This window comes from Lygodium microphyllum, chromosome 19, assembly GCF_053477565.2.
Source record: "Lygodium microphyllum isolate KBCC chromosome 19, Lygodium_microphyllum_v1.1.10, whole genome shotgun sequence".
NCBI lineage: Eukaryota > Viridiplantae > Streptophyta > Polypodiopsida > Schizaeales > Lygodiaceae > Lygodium > Lygodium microphyllum.
In genome coordinates, this window is record NC_141153.1 from 114668376 (window position 1) to 114682208 (window position 13833).

The window sequence follows — 13833 nt, forward strand, 5'->3', positions numbered from 1 at the left end:
CATAGAACATCCATGGAAGAGAACAATATACCTGTAAAGTTTTGTGAAGAAAGGGCTTTGGTAGAATAAGCTCTCATAAAACATGTGAAACTCATTTTGAGTTTGTGTAGAGGAAATATAAGTTCACAAGGTTACAGATAGGGCAAGCAACAATGAAGCTATAAAATTTCATCAAGAAAGAAGTGGGAAAAGAGATATGATAAATTTGAGTTCCACCTAAGAAAGAGGGGAAAACTGAAAAGGGGAGAAATGAAAAGTCAAACATAAAAAAATAAGAAAATAAAAATCTGACTCACAAACTTCCATAAAGTGATAGCATTGTATTCCCCACATTTCCCCTTATTTTATTATTGAGGGAAGATTTGGACCAATATATGGCTAGAAGATTCATGTTACATGAATCTAGAACCCCAGCTCTCTCATTGGTTAAGCCTATATTTGTTCATTCACTCCTTAAGGGTCAAAAAAGAGAGTCCATATTTCTCCTAGTACTTTCCCTTCATTACACACATACACACTTTGTCTCTTATAAAGACAAAAGTAAGAGAGCAAGTACTAGAAGTTTGCACACACATACATAGCTTGTTCTATTCGTTCTTATCTTTTTTATACACATTTTTAGAGTTAGGGTTTCCCCATTCCTCTTAGGCATCCAATCCACTTTTTTGGGCCTAAAGACCTGTCATTTCTTATTGCATGCTTTCCCTATGGAGAGAATGAAAATCAAACCTTTGTGATTTTTTTCCTCAAGAGCCTACTGTAGTATTACAAATTGACTGGGAATAAGCCTAGCTTATGAATTTATATGATAAATAAATACAATTGTTGTAACATTTTGGTAATTCAAATATTAAAATTCTTCATGCACATTATATTATACTCCCATTGGAACTATACTCCAAGGCATCTATCTCATCAATCTTCACACTAGACTTAAGCATAATATTGCGATCATTAGAAGCTTTAGCATTATCCTGCGCTTTTCCTTTGCCTTTTCATTACGTCTATCATTGCATGTTTTATGGCACTACCACCTAATGTAACCCTAGTATCCACAATAATGACATGTCAAACAGGACTTACAACCACTAGACTTACTATGGGATTGCCCATGGGACTAAGACTTGCCTCTGTTGGGCTATGACTATGAGAATTTTGTCGAGCTAGAGAAGGTCTAACAGTGGTCCAACTAGTATGAATCCTCATATAATGGTGAATACTTAGAGGGAATTTAGAGCTACATACGTTGGGTCAATTTGAGATTTCCACATGGCTCATCTTTGCTCTGAAATGGTCATGAGATGACTTTGAATTTTAGCCACATTGAGGCTCTCATAGTGTACTATACTTGCTCGAATGATCTTGCACCCTCTCCTTGCTACTTTAGTGTTGTTGTTTCCTCAATAATAAGTACAAGGGTGTTTTACATTAGCCCTATTGCATATTCCAAGTATACATTTGATAGTCTTTAAGTTAGCACTCATATGCCATTCTACATGGAAACTACCAATCCCATCAACTATTGATGGTTCTCCTCTACTTTAAGACTTAATAATATTAGAATTACATGTATAAGTGAATAACCATTTCAAGGTCATCAAGTGTGTTTGGTTTACCTTGACCCCTTGCAGGTTTAGTTGCTAAGACAACCATAATTGTAGGATTTCACATATTTTTGGGGAGTATATCCATATTAAAGGTTCTATATCCTACAAAAAATTAAAAAATAAAAGTTATTTTGGAATACAACATATTTAACAATATTTGGCTTGATCTTCAAAGAGTGAAAATTGCAATGGTCAATATGTATGAGTTTATTACACAAGAATGTGGCAATATTTTAAAGTTTCTGCTTACATTAGATGAAGTAAAAATTCAAAAAGAACAAAAGAAGAAAAGAGTCAGTGTTTGTATCATGAATAGGGCATTAGAATATACTAACAATAGGGGTCAAGAACAATAGCCTAAGATTTAGTCCAAGATGGAGATCTAGTGGATCAGTGCAGCTCAAGTACAAGTTGAAAGTCATCAAACCTTGAAATAGTTATTCTCTCATACATGTATTCCTAACAATATTAAGTCTCAAAGTAGAGGAGAAGCATTAATAGATGATGGGATTGGTAGTTTCCATGTAAAATAGCATACGAGTGGTGACTTAAAGATTATCAAACGTATGCTTAGAATATGCAATGGGGCTAATACAAAATATCCTTATATTTATTATATGAAAAGTATAGGATCTAAACATTGGAGTAATTTGATACCGGTGAGGAGAGTCCCAACAAGAGAATCTATAAATTTGAGAACTTGTAAAAATAGAGATGACTAGGATCCTATTCTTTTGATCTCTCTTAGCACTACAAGATATAGACCTTATAGCGACGTTTAAAGCGACGAAAATACAAACAACAAAATTTGCCCCCGTCGTCGGAAAAAGCGTCGTTATTGACGACGCCATGGAATCGTCGCTATTTGCGTCGCTATATGCGTCGCTATTTGCGTCGCTATTTGCGTCGCTATATGCGTCGCAAATGCGACGCATATAGCGACGCAAATAGCGACGCATATAGCGACGGTTGCAGAGAATTTGCGACGCTGATAGCGACGACAATAGCGACGTCTGCAGTAAATTTGCGACGCAAATAGCGACGGTAACAGAGGAAAAAAAAATTTTGTGGCAGGGCAGCAAGCTGCCCTGCCACATATAGCACTGTGTGCTGTATGAGAGCCATACAAAATAGTTTCTGCACTGCTGCATACAAAGCGTTTGCAAACAAAAAGAATCTATACTGAAATCATAAAACTGATAGATGAAATAAATACATGATATCGCATAAAATGCGATTGGTACAATCATAAAACAATATCACTAATACATAGAAAATGTCTACATAGATCGGGCGACTAAAAACTAAAGGTATGTGAGCGCTAAGGATCCGAGGGCGAGCTACAAATCGTCGTCCCCCGAAAGCTCGTCCCTCTGCAAAGGAGCATCAAACGGATTCTGCAGAAAAAGAAACAACATATCAATCCACCATACAATAATGCATTCAAATATCTCATGGTAACTACGGACATGAAAGATGAGAGACTTACTGGGCCGCCGCGTCTGTACAATCGGTCGATCAATGATCTGAGACCGTGCCTCTCTGCATATTGAGTCTCAAGGCCTTGCGGATCACGATTTGTAATGGAGTGCTGCAAAGAAAACAAAATGCTAACTGTTAGAAATATGATTGTCAGTACAAATAATATCTCAAAAAAACAAATAAGCAAAACAAAAGAGAAACTTACAAAGTCCTCCAAATATGTCCTGTGGCCGCCACTCCCAAGATGATGTACCGATCCGGCCTCGATTCGTGCCCTCGCCGCCTCCCGCTGCTGACTCCAACGTCCTGGTGAATTTGTAGCCTCCTCCCTCAGTCGGCGCCAGTCCTCTGCATCTAACCACTCGGGCTTTGGAGCCCCACTCTTGATTGCCTTGCGTGCGTCGGATCGTCTATGTGACATGTATGCACGCATGCAATCCATCATCCAGCCCGTAGAGAATCTATCCACTGCGGCTGGCACCGGGAACTCCTCATGCAAGGATGCTACTATGTACTCCTTGCTCCCCTCCGGTATGTTCCTCCAATGATCCAGGACGTTGTGCCGAAAAACTTGTTGGCACAACTCCCTCATGCGAGCTATCACCCTCCTCCCCTCATCATTCATGATGATAGCTCTTGACCTGCCATCCACTAGGTATCCATAATCCCTAGGAGTGTGCCTCGTATGGGCCCTCTCCCATCTCCGTCCACGCTCCTGGGCATATCCAGGAGACCCCTGAACATCCGGTGTACCGACGGGGGTACCCTCTCCCGGAGTGCCACTGAAAGGGGTGCCACCAGAGGGGGTGCCACCAAAAGGAGTGCCACCAAAAGGCGTGACATCTGCCGACGGCTGCGCAAAAGCCGGAGTAACTGGAGTGGACGTCCCCACAGGTGTGACAAATCCTGGAGGTGACCGAGCTCTAGCTGAACGACGAGACGGAGACACCGCGTCCGTGTCTCCACAGCAGCACCCCCCTGATCCTCCTGCAGTCGCAGTCCCTCCCTCTGGCCCAAGTCGCGAGCGTCGAGATCGTCTGCTCGAAGCTGAAGCATCTGATCGCACTGAAGCTGATCTAGCAGAGCGCCCTGACGAAGAACGAGACAGCTCCTGATCTGCTATCTCTCTGAATCTCGCGAGCTGATCTGGAGACATACGTGCCATCATCTCCTGAAACTCCTCATCGCTCATCCCTCGACTCATCCTGAAAATAAAGATACCTGCAGAGATAAAAAATAATGTTAGAATAATCAATTGAAACTATACAAAGCGCATTAATATAAATCATTTTTGAAAAATCCATCTTAAAATGCATATCTTATCTACCTTTATGGAAGATCTAAACAACGAATTGAGTAATACAATTCTCCAAGAATGAAGTATTCTATGGTCCCATGTTAATCTCCTGACATAACTCTGCATACACTGGAAGGTCGATAGACATGTCACCACAAAAGAACGAGTCTGCCTCGTTCTCAAAAAATTCTACGACTTCTGTATTTCCATCATTGTTAGCCGATGCGGGCTCCAAGCTTGCGGTGGCCTCCACCCCTTGTAATTTCGATCCCTCTATTTGCATATATTCTTCATCTATGCCTGGAACATCGCTTTGATCGTATACTCTCGCACCTCTAGGAGTTGAAGGTATAACATACCACCATCGAGGTTGTCGGGGATTTGGATAGAAGATTACCTGTTCACAAACACTTACAAACCGTCTTCAAACCATTGTGACATAAAGCATGTCGTATTACAATTAGCAAGCAAATGACTAGAAGATTACCTGTTCACAATGTGCCGGCAACACAAAGGTGTCGCGCAAATCCATCCATTTTTTTTCGGAATCTATTTCGAGAAATCCAGATGGACCTCGTCGAACCGTTGCGCCAGCTCCTCCAAGTACCACTTTGAACCACTGCACATCGAATATTATCATGGAGAAGCTACGGTAATCCACCGTAATAATACTTTGCAAATTCCCAAAATACTCCATCTCATCCACAACCGTGTTCGGATCCGTTGCTCGTCGCCGGCTCTCTTGCTCAAACCTTGCCATGACACCACAGTCCATTGTGGAGCGCATTTTGTCAATACGCTCCACCCGAAAATGCCGTCCGCGCGACCACGCTGCACTATATATTTTGTACTGCACATTGAAACACTCAAATTAGATGTAGCAAACAAATTCAGATACGACACATTCTAAACCCCTCATTACCTTTGGACTACATCCCCTCGAGAACTCCCACTCCTCCATTGAGACCTCTGCCCCTTCGCTGGATGCTGCGATCAAGGCTCCATGCAACCATCGTGTTGACATAAACCGCGGCATCTCCTCCATGCCTTCGGGATATCGAATCGGTCGGTGACGCGTACTGCGTCGGAATTCAGCTCGCGCTTCCTCTCGATCTTGCCTTGCAATCTGGTACTTGGCGAGCCACGTCTCCATGGAGGCATGGTGCAACATACAAAAGCGATTCACTTTCTCTTCCATTGAGGCATCCATTCTTTTTCTACCCCATTTCCAACCACCACATCTCCAGTCAGCCTGTCATCGTCCTTGAGCGTCCATAGCATTTCATTGTCTGGTTCCACCGTTGGTAGCCATTGTGAGATATGCACTAATGCCTCTGACACCAACCAACCCTCCGCCATGCTACCTTCCGGACGAGCTCGTTGTCGCACAAAGCCTTTCAGGGTTTTCATGAAGCGCTCCAGGAAGAACATCCATCGCGTATGGACAGGTCCGGCAATCTCCACTTCGTCCACAAGATGCACAAGAAGGTGAACTTGTATCGTGAGCATGCTAGTGGGCAGGTATTTCTCAAAGAGACAGACCGTCTCAACTGCTCCCCGCCTTGCGGATTCAATAGAGGACGTCTTAATCTCTTTCTGTGAGATCCATTGCACCAAAGTCGACAGCTTGTAAATGGCCCCACGAATTTCTGGAGTTAGGCATCCCGCGATCGCGATCGGTAGGACAAACTGCCACAAATGAGAAAGCATTAAGAATAATGGTCACTTTTCAAATTTCAAAATGTCCACGCTTATTAAAATCCATTCTGTTCACAAACCTGACATATCTTATGCCAATCATGGGATTTTAGCCCAGACATTTGGTCATCTTTAGAAAATGCGGACCTGAGAGAACGCATCATACCCGTCGGAGTGCGGATAGACTTGATTACTTGCTTCACAATGCGCTCTTCTTTGGTAGACAAAACCCAGGGAGCGCGAGGAAGCTGCACTCCCCCTTCAGCACTCGACTGCGGCCAAAGCGCCTCCATCTTACCTACCTCCTTTAAATCCATTCGTGACCCTATAGTGTCTCTCTTTCCTGTGATGTGGTCCCATAGCAAGCTGCCCACATTTTTGAAAATATGCATGGGATCCAACAAGTGGTTGACCTGTAAGTGGGTCCAATATGGCAACTTGTAGAAAACTGAGAACCGTCGCATTCCATTTGGATGTGATTCCGGGTTTACCATTTTCAGCTCGTACCAGCTTGCAGCGTTCATACGTGCTGGAGGTCGTCCAAGAAAACCTTCCCTGAGTTCATGATCCTCCGGCAAGAAAGTGGCGTGTCCTTGATATACCATCTTCTTCATGGTTCGTGACCTTCGGGAGTCTAACTGTGGCCCACACAATGGACATGCATGATAACCTGAGGTAACGAGACCTGCAAGGCGATCCACGACCTAGTGAATACTTGATTGAATGAAATAAAATATAGATATTACCGGCGTGAACAAATGTCTGCTCACCTGAGCACTCTCCCAATCCCGGAAAGTCATGCATCGTCCACATGAGAATGGCTCGAATGTTGGCTGACCGCCGACCATCGCGCCTGCTCATATCTTGCACCGTGACCCCCTCCTCCCACAAAATCTTAAGCTCATCGACTAATGGACGAAGATACACGTCCATATTTTTTACTTTGTAGCGGCCCGGGACGAGCAAGCTAAGGATGAGATGTCCTTTCTTCGTAGAAAGCCATGGAGGAATGTTGTAGTTGACAAGCACTATAGGCCACACACTGTAAGAAGTCGAGCGCAGACCGAATGGGTTCACACCATCCATGGCGAGACCGAGCCGAAGATTCCTTGGCTCTCGCGCAAAGCCTGGGAAGGTAGAGTCAATGTGGCTCCATGCGCGCGAATCTGCTGATATTCGTTGCACTCCATCCGTAGACCTATTCTGCACATGCCACGTTGTCAAGCTTGCCATGGCAGACGTGCGAAACATGTGGTTTATGCGGGGGATGAGCGGAAAGTGTCTGAGGACTTTTTGAGGGATGGTCTGCCCTTGCAAGTCCTGTCGATACCTGTGAGCACCACACTTTGGACATGTCTCCATAGTCTCGTATTCATCTCGAAACAATATGCAGTCGTTGATACATGCATGGATGTTATTGTAGTCCATGCCAAGCTTCCGTAAAACATGTCGTGCATCATCACGAGACTCAGGCATGGTGTTTGCAGGTGGCAATATATGATATTTCAATAACCTGAAAACATCATAAAACACCTTGAAAAATCCATCCATATTTACAATAATACTGTTTAAAAAAAAAACAATGAAGTCTGTATGCAAGGTACCTGAATAACTCAGTCACACTCGTATCGCTCCAACCGTATTTCGCTTGCACACTTAAGAGTGCAAGCAATGTCTTCAACCGAGATACTCGGCACCCATCATATAATGGTATGGATGCTTCCTCTCTAAGCGGGTCAGATGTCTCAACATCCATGGGAATCAATGCATCGATCATTGCCTCCATCTCAGGCTCCAAGATTGTAGGCAAGTCGGGAAGGTTGTCTGTCTCCTCTGGCATTGACGATATAGATGGGCCTTGCGAGTGGTCTATTGGCTCCTGCCATCCATCCATCTCACGTCCACGAACTCTTCTAATTGGCCGCAAAGGGTGCTCTCCCCCTTGGGTCGAGACATCACCCCCCTGGACACAAAATTTGCCAACAAGACCCAATCTTATTGTGTATGGTTTTCAATTAGCTTGAGAGTACAATGCATGAAAAATGCTAACTTGAAAATACCGTTTGCTGAAAATCTGCAATCGCCTGATCAATAATCTCAGGTTGAAACTCGCCAAATCGTCGTACGTGTTCTATAGACAATCGACGTTTTCGTCTAATTGCCAACTTGCATTGAGAGCAAGGACATGGGACACGCTGATTAAGATACGACTCGCGGTCTTGAACAATAGGACCTTCTTCGTTTGCCATCTTATCTACATTACAGCAAACGAGGCTTAAATGGATAGCTTTTTGGAGATGTACGTCAACTTGCAAGTTGACCATAAACCTTGCATTGTATATAGTAGTCGAGAGATTTTCCGATGTTATATCTCGGCCTTGTATCATGCTCAACGATTTGTTTGTCCCGGTAGATAATTTTTTGTTATATCTCGGCTTTGAGTATAAGTAATCCATTTTAAAATTAATGCGCGCCATCTATGAAATTTTACAACTATAGTAATAAAATTTATTTCAATCAATTCTACTCATAGTCATAAGACCTGAGAGAAATTATCCTATACTCAATTTAAGGGATCTCCACTTCTATAACAATAATTTTGGGTTAATTTTGATGAAGTACGTGGCCGTATGCAAAGCACATTGCATACCATTATCGATACGTATATTATCTTAAATTTCATTCCCTTCCCTCTCCCTCTCCCTCTCCCTCACCCTCTCCCTCTCTTTCTCTCACCCTCTCCCTCACCCTCTCGTTCTCTTTCTCTCCCTCTCTCATTTCCTCCCTCCTCCTCCCTCTCCCTCTCCCTCCCTCTTTCTCCCTCTTTCTCCCTCTCCCTCTCCCTCGCTCCCTCGCTCCCTCTCCCTCCCCCTCCCTCTTTCTCTCCCTCTCTCATTTCCTTCCTCTCCCCCTCCCTCTCCCTCTCCCTCTCCCTCTCTTTTTCTCCCTCTCCCTCTCTATCTCTCTTTCTCTCTCATTTCCTAAACAAGCAAAAAATAAAGTGATTTAAACATCCTCCAAGCAAAAGGGAGAGGGAGAGATACAATGCACTCTCCCTCTCTTTCTCTTTCTATCCCTCTCTCATTTCCTTCCCCTTCCTATCCCTCTCACTCTCTTTCTCTCTCATTTCCTCTCCTAAACAAGAAAAAAATAAAGTGATTCAAACATTAAACAAGCAAAAGGGAGAGGGAGGGAGAGAGAGAATGCACTCTCCCTCCTTCTCCCTCTCTTTTTCTTTCTCTCCCTCTCCTATTTCCTCCCCCTCCCTCTCCCTCTCCCTCTATTTCTCTTTCTCTTTCTTTCCCTTTCCCTCTCCCTCTCCCTCTCTTTCTCTCTTACTCTCTCGTTTCCTCTCCTAAACAAGCAAAGAAGAAAGTAATTTAAACATTAAACAAGCAAAAGGGAGAGAGAGAGAGAGAGAATGCACTCTCACTCTCTTTCTCTCCCTCTCCCTCTCTTTCTCTCCCTCTCTCTCCCTCTCCCTCTCCTTCTCTTTCTTTTCCTCTCCTAAATAAACAAAAGAGAACGATTTAAACCTTCAACAAGTAAAAGAAAGAGAGAGGGAGACTCACCAATGAGATATGGCGAGCGTGGGCGGCTTCTCTTTGCAACGAGGGCTCCTCCTCTCCTTCGCGAACAACGACGGTGGCGGTGGCGGCGGCGGCGGCAACAAGTCTCTTCCTCCTCTTCTTTCACAAAGCCTTGGCTCTCTCCCTCGCTCTCGCTCTCAAAAGGCGAAGAAAACAAAATGAAAACGGCACTCTGGTTTCGGCCGCGCTTTTTTTTCCCTGCGGCGTCGCTATATGCGTCGCTATTTGCGTCGCTATTTGCGTCGCAAATGCGACGCAAATAGCGACGCGTATAGCGACGCATATAGCGACGCCAATAGCGACGCCGATAAACGCCGTCGCTAATCGGCGTCGCTATTGCCCCAGTCCCTTGTAGTGTAGGAATGTTAATACTTGTACTTTTTATGTAGAGATTAGAATAATTGATAAGCTTTTTAGATTGCATATTGACCATGTATATTCAATTAACCTAATATCATTGTTAGATGAGTGCATTAATAAATGTGAGATATTACTCTCAAGAATGGGGTTTCATGGGGGGTAAGCTCACTTGAGAAAAGATCCAATAGTTTTAGGGAAAACAAGAGACATCTTAGCATATGTCTCTATGGGAGTTACAAAAGCCAGATGATTTCTAGGAAATCATGATGGAAAACAAGGGAAATGAGAAAGTAGGTTTCCACACACACTTCACCACCAAAAGCGTGAGTTTTGGAGAAGAAAATTAGTTGAATTAACGCTTCGTGAGGATCTATAATGCCATTAGGGTTGTGGTCATTAGGTCTATTTGGAAGCATATGAATGCTATCCTTTTTGGAAAGAAGTCTTGCTTCAATCCAGTGAATTTAGTTGAATGCAAAGAGGATATTTTGATAGCTTACAAAGTTTTAGCTAAAAAGGAATCCCTTTTCAAAGCTATGCATAAGGCTTTGAGGAAACCTTAGTAAGTCTCTTTTGAATCATCACTTAGTCTAGCATAGAGGGGCCAATAGGGTTGCACCCTCCAAAATGTGCCACACCACCCCCCGAAAAGAGTCGAATTTTAAATGAGTATCTGCAACCTAGATTTGATTTTCTTATTGATGAATACAGATGGGATGCCTGGTGATTTCTCTACAAAGTGTGAACTTACCAGTCCCTCTCCTTTCTTTTTAATACTACGACATTTATATTTGTTACACTTTTTCTCATTAGATGTTTTTCCAGGAGCTCCATGTAATCAAGTGAGACGGGCACTATTGTTGTGCTATTGATTTGCTACGGGTCTTGAAAGATCCAAACATGTCCTTTTTGGTGACACCCTTGTGGCTCCACTACCCTATACACCAACGTAAGTATTATTTGTTACTATTAATAATATCACGCGTTATTAGGGGGGGCAGCGCTGGAGTCAAGAGGATTTCACTTGAGGCACCATGATTGGGGCCCGGGGGAAATGGTGTAAACAGAGCCTCTACGTAGCTAGTTGCCAGGTTGGTCATCAGGCGGACATGGTAAAGGGGATTCAACTTTCAAGGCATTTGAAATGCAGAGGCGTACATCTCCGGTGCGGATGACTTTAGTCAGGAGATAATCTTGCGATCGTTTTCTAACCTCGCCATAGTAATGATCACAGCGCCCCATTCCGCTATGGATGATTACCATTACCGCAGCCGGCTCCTTCGATGCCTCAGACGACACCTTTCCTTCACCTGCAGCAGCGCTGGCCTCATGCTCCTCTTCGCCATCCTGGCATCGACCTTCTGGACCGGTATCAGCCCCAGGCTGTCACCCGCAAACTTATTTCGGCCACCGCCATGCCCGTCGACCATGCCAGTAAAGTACTCTTATGCAGGCGCGGCTTCATCTACGGTCGACTGGACTGTCTCTTTAGACGATGGCAATGATAATGTGGCCTCCGATCTTGCTGCGCCGGGCCTCACCTACGACTTTTACTCTATCGTTTGCCCCAGCGCTGAAGCCATTATCAATGACACCGTGGCCTCCATTGTTCATGACGATCCTTTTATGGCGGCGGCACTCTTGAGAATGGCTTTTCATGACTGCTTTGTCCAAGTTTGTTCCATTAATCTTCAACTCCATACCCTCTCTAAGTATCAGCGTTTTGTGCTTTATTACTTCAACTTTGACAGCTTTCTCGGTTGATTATTTGTCGTTTTTAGTAAGAGACCTTCTGTACAGAGTCTATTCGCCATAATTGTTGACAAGGATTTACTTAATTGAAGTTGTTTTCGTGTGGTTTGGTCTTATCTTAGCATCGATTCTTTTTTATGCATGAAAAGCCTGAGATCATCTCGTTCAGTTATTGTAATGTTTGCTTCCGAATATACTATTCAATTAGGCTATCTTGTGCCTGTGTTTAGTTCGACCTGCAACTTGAACGAATCTTGTTTATCAGCTTTTGAGCTGAGCTGGCTTTAAAAGTTCCTCACATTATTGTGTTGCCAACATTGTGGCATCTCCTATAATTTTTAACTACTTTTTCCCGCGCAGGGATGTGATGCATCTGTCTTGTTGCTCTCTGATGAAGATGGAGGCGCGCCAGAGCGATCAGGCGTCCCAAACAGCGATTCCTTAAGAGGCTTTGAGGTGCTGGATAAAATCAAAGGAAAACTAGAGGAGGCTTGTCCTTACACGGTGTCATGTGCAGATATAGTCGTACTAGCAGCGAGAGATGCTGTTGTGGAGGTAAAAACAGTTCTTAATTAACCGTTAAACAGTTTTAATGAGGTGGTGGTACGTTAGATTACTCATTTAGTTTAAGATATTTTTTTAGAGTGGAGGACCTTATTACAATTTAGCCAAAGGTCGCAGAGATGGCCGTAAATCTTCTTCCGCTCTGGCAACCGACACACTTCCTAGACCGAGCTTCAACATAAGCGAGATGAAAAAGTCATTTTATGAGAACGGCTTCAACGATACAGACATTGTGAGTCTCTTAGGTACGCGCAGTATATGTATCAATGCATTATAAGGTACGTGCAGTATAAGGATCAAGGCTCTGGCATAAGCATTGTTTTCCAGTAATCTTACTCGTCAAACATTGTTAATTGCATCAGACGCTTAATCACACAGACATAGCTATCGGAGCTCGGGCATCCTTAAGTAGCTTTCCGGTATTGATGGAGGGATTATGTTTCTGGTGATTATTACGCAGGCTCGCACACAATTGGCCTGGTCCGGTGCAAAGTGTTAAAGGCACGTATGGATAACTTCACCTCTGGGATGCCAGATTATCATCTCAACATCACCCTTTTCGTGGAACTCGAAACGGAGTGCAATAAAAGCAGTTTCCAAGGGCGCCTCTCTTTGAACCCAGGTAAAACGGAGCAACGCTTTGACAACAGCTACTTTAAGAACATTCTGTTGGGAAGCGGTAGCCTTGAGGTAGACCAAGCCCTGATGGACGATCCCACCACCAGTTCCCTGGTTAGAGCCTATTCTCAGGATCAGCATCTATTTTTTGAGGACTTCCAACGTTCTATGGTGAAGATGAGCAACTTGGCTGTGCTTACTGGAAATGAAGGCGAAATCCGCAGGAACTGCTCCCTTCAAATTTGAGCATACCGCCTTAGAGAACTAGACTCACAGCTGGAAATTGTTGTGTGGATTAGTCAAATGTCGATGGCTCAACTAGATACTGCAGTATAAACATGCACAATTCGACCAGTTTACTAGGCAGATACACAAACAAATTTGCCAATCGGAATTTGCTTATACATAATTTAGCCATAATTACGCTAAGATCGCACAAGTATCGCACAAGTATCGCACAACTATATCCAGGATTTCAAGTTTGGTCACCATTTTATGAAATCTCGATATCTAGAATATGTATGGGTAGTTTTTACAATAGCTAAATGATTGCCTATTTCATAATGGATGGGGCTTGGTGACTATGGAAGTAAAATGTAAGGTTATGCTGTTAATATGTTTTGAGAATCACATTTATATGACATCCAGATCATTTAAATGTCTTTAGGCATGAAAGATGCATCACTAATTAAAGAATATGTACAACTCAAGTTTGCTTAAAATGCAAAGTTGACAACTATGGACTTCCTAGCTAATCCAGAACTTTTGTAAGCAGTTCAACCTAATCGCAAGTGTATAGGTATATGAAAAATACTTTGCCTAGTAGTCCAAGGCTCTAAACATCTCTTGATTCTAAGACACTAAA

At 43.4% G+C, this 13833-nt stretch overlaps 1 protein-coding gene across 1 annotated transcript; it reads left to right on the forward strand.

Annotated features, from left to right (window-relative positions):
* The first annotated feature begins 11191 nt into the window (after nt 1-11191).
* On the forward strand, nt 11192-13354 carry LOC148020287 (peroxidase P7-like). The gene is made up of 4 exons (XM_087700938.1): nt 11192-11708; nt 12147-12341; nt 12430-12595; nt 12811-13354. Exons 1-4 carry the CDS (start codon nt 11259-11261, stop codon nt 13212-13214), a joined length of 1215 nt encoding a protein of 404 aa, XP_087557064.1. The 5' UTR covers nt 11192-11258; the 3' UTR covers nt 13215-13354.
* The last annotated feature ends 479 nt before the right edge of the window (nt 13355-13833 follow it).

Excerpts from the sequence above, each read along its gene's own strand:
- LOC148020287 (XM_087700938.1), top strand. The coding sequence starts at position 11,259 with ATGATCACAGCGCCCCATTCCGCTATGGATGATTACCATTACCGCAGC. Across the intron at positions 11,709-12,146 it reads TTCATGACTGCTTTGTCCAA|GGATGTGATGCATCTGTCTT; the intron begins GTTTGTTCCATT and ends TTTCCCGCGCAG. Across the intron at positions 12,342-12,429 it reads CGAGAGATGCTGTTGTGGAG|AGTGGAGGACCTTATTACAA; the intron begins GTAAAAACAGTT and ends ATATTTTTTTAG.